Source organism: Otolemur garnettii, unplaced genomic scaffold, assembly GCF_000181295.1.
Source record: "Otolemur garnettii isolate 467f Iridium unplaced genomic scaffold, OtoGar3 scaffold00010, whole genome shotgun sequence".
Taxonomy (NCBI): domain Eukaryota; kingdom Metazoa; phylum Chordata; class Mammalia; order Primates; family Galagidae; genus Otolemur; species Otolemur garnettii.
Genome location: NW_003852405.1, coordinates 19,639,981 through 19,643,189, shown reverse-complemented (window position 1 = coordinate 19,643,189; position 3,209 = coordinate 19,639,981). Strand labels below are relative to the sequence as shown.

The following is a 3,209-nucleotide window of genomic DNA, read 5'->3' as shown; positions in this document are numbered from 1 at the left end:
ACTGGCTAACATCAGGTGAGTGGGTATTGCTTGCCAGGCTTTATATACACTGGTCGCGTTAATCCTCACAATCTTTAGATGAAGCAGGTGCTATTTTTTCCTGTTTTATGCTGAGAGAACTGAAGCACAGAGAGGTTAAGCATCTCACAGTTCCCATCCACTCTAGTAGGCTGATCTTCACAAAATGATAGTGGCAAGTGTTTTAATACATTTAAACTGAAAAAAAAAAACCCCGTAGAACACCTGAATATTTTTAGGAGTAGGGCTAACTTGTTTAGAAAAATGATGGAAATATTTATTTAAATGCCATTTGTACTGAAATATTTGTTTTTCAACATCCAGCAGGTGGCAGCACGAAGCAGACACTCCATACCAGGTTATCTAATGAGAATGCTGACCCGTTCTGCAGTATCAACACTTGGGCACATTCCAAGCTTTGATGATTTCTTCGGCAGCATCCAGTGTGCTGTCTTTCTGTAAATGAATGAAATTATTATCTTTACATATCAGCATACCTTCGAGAGGAAGCAAGATTTAAATATGAAAAATATACTTGTCTGCTCTGCCCCTCCCATTCCTAGTAATCCCTCCACCCTCCGAGATAACTTCTTATGGCAAGTTCTGATTTTAGTTCTAATGGCTACCACTGAAATCTAAGAAATATGCTTAAGCTTCTGTTTCCTTCTTTGTGAACTTTCACACATTAACCACTGTACCAGTACTTTGCTCTGAACAAGGAAAATTTAGTTCATTCCCACTGCTCCTTCCTTTCAAAGTTTCAGTTATAATTATTGAAAATTAAGCCATCTGTTTTTGAATAGGAATATATACATATGGTAGAAAATTAAACTGAAGGGTAGGCAGTGGAAATCCAGCCTTTTTTTCTTCCCCTTATGTTTCCCTACTTTTTCTTTTTCTTTCTTCTCTACCAGAATGATTCTGTCTGGAAGCCGATAGGTGGGGCTGAGCAAAGTAGGTGTCTATGTGTAGGGGGCTGGGCATATTACATCCAGAGCAGAGTAAGCGGGGTGGCCAGTGTGGGTGGCACGAGATGGTGGTGGCAGCAGTAGAGTCCTGACCTGGAACATGGTGTCAGCGTCTCAGTGGGGGTGAGGCTCCTATACAGTAGTGTGGCCCCATGCAGAGAACCAGGGCCCAGATGGGGTGAGGTAAGCACCTGGCATAGTTGTCAGAGCCCCAGAGGTGCAAGGAGAGCGTCTGTGCAATGGGTGACAGTGATGGCCTGGTGTGGGGTATTGGAAATTCAGAGGAGAGCACCATGGCAAGAGGGTGACAGGGTAGGTTGGCATGCAGTGACAAGGCCCTAAGGGCATTAGGATGCAGCCTGGTAAAAAATGGCAAAGTCTGAGTGGGCTAAAGGGTATCCACTGAGGGACTGGGAGGCTGGGGGTAGCAGCGGCACTGATAGGAGGCCGACCCCCACAGAGCTGCTGATTAAATTAGTGGTGACATAGCGGGAGCCAGGCTTCCACTGTGGAGGAAAGATAGGAGTTATGAATATGCAGAGGGAGAAAACTGGAATAAACCCTGCAGTGATTTTTAAAATATTTGGGTAAAAATAAATACAGATGTAAATATATAAGATATACTTAAGATATATGAGCTATAAGAGGAGCTCCTAGTGGCCAAATCTAAGTATCAAAGTAACAATAGTAATAAATTATAGCCCACTGAATAAAATAGAAATTTGTGAGTCCTTAACAATACACATAAATAGGTAAAATGAAAACATTTCTTGATGAGATCTGGAATATTCTCATAGTATCTCACAACAAAATATTTATTATTTAACTGGGAAAAAGTGTAGCTTCACAATAGAAGGCAAACTCTATCTTAGTTAAGTGATTAATGTTAACATCACCAGAACACACTAGTAGGAAAACCAGGAGTCGTGTGTCCCCTGATGCAAGGAAAAAAAATAGGGTGTCACTTCAGTTCTTTCCTGCCAAAGTACATAACCTGGATCTCTTCAGGAGGAAACGTCAGCTTTAAATGAGGGATTTCCTTCAAAATAATTGGCTGATAATTTTCAAAAGATCATGACAGTCAAAGAAAACCGCGACACCATCCTGGGTGGAGGAGAGATGACACCTGAATTTAGTGCGTGAGTCTGGCCTGGACTGACTGACATGATTATGGCCTGAATTTATTCATTGATTTGTTCGTTAGAAAAAGGACATTATTATTGGGACCACGAGTGAAACTTGAATTGGATCTGAGGAGTAGATGGAAGGATATATTAATGTTAACGTCACGATTTTCAGAGTTGTAGGTTTGGAGAAGAATGTCCTTGTTTGTGAAGAATACACAATGAAGTATATGGGGTGATACGTTTTACTTTTGAAGCAGCCTTGGTAATTAAATCGATGACTTACTCTGAAATGGGTCAGAAGAAAAGAAGTTTCTAAAACTTTTATAATGAGAGCTTTAAAAATTTTTTTTCAAAGTAAGCCAGCCTCCCACCTATCTCCTTCAGTAACTCAGTTTTCCTCCCCAAAGAGAACATTTGGGATTCTTTTAGGTGTCCTTCTGGAGATAGTCTAGGCATTTATAAGCATCGCCCTCCTTCCCTGTGTTATCCTTTTTATATAAAATGACAGCGTTCCATACAAACTGTTCTGCTCCTGACTTCAGCGCACGCTCTACCACAACAGGGAGGGCTGATGCCTTCCTTCACGGATGGGCGTGAATATACCATCATTTATTCAAGCAGCCCCCTCTGGTAATTCTTTTTGTTACTTGCAATCTTTTGCTATTATAAACGATACTTCACTGAGAATCCTTGAACAGAAATCATTCACAATGTGCAAGTAAATCCACAGGGAATAAAATCCTAGAAGTAGAATTGTTGGGTCAAGGGATATGGGAATTTACATTTGGATAGAAATTTTCAAACTAACCACCATTGAGATGTTATAAATTATACTCCCACTCTCAGTGCGTGAGAGAATGTTTCAAGGAAATATTTGTTTATTTTGGTTGGTTGTGATCTAACAGATAAAGTAAAATTTTATTGCAGTTCTCATGTTCATTTCTTTTATTAGGAGCGAGGTTAAGCATCCTTTCATCAGTTTGACAGCTACTGAGGATTTGACCTAGAAAATTGTAAAGGGCTGTGTTTGCTTTCTATTTACTTTTCTTTTGCTCTGAATTCAACCTGTTTTCTTTTCTTTTTTTTTTTTTTTTTT

General features: G+C 39.9%; 1 protein-coding gene across 5 annotated transcripts in view; it reads right to left on the bottom strand.

The window, feature by feature from the left end:
• Window positions 1-3,209, bottom strand: part of KYAT3 (kynurenine aminotransferase 3) — a 40,467-nt gene continuing 37,258 nt past the window's right edge. For all 5 annotated transcript variants that reach the window (XM_012801753.2, XM_023509840.1, XM_023509842.1 and 2 more), the window contains one exon: window positions 1-474. In XM_012801753.2, coding sequence (XP_012657207.1) covers window positions 412-474 — 63 coding nt within the window. In that variant the 3' untranslated portion in view covers window positions 1-411. The remainder of the gene's footprint in view (window positions 475-3,209) is intronic.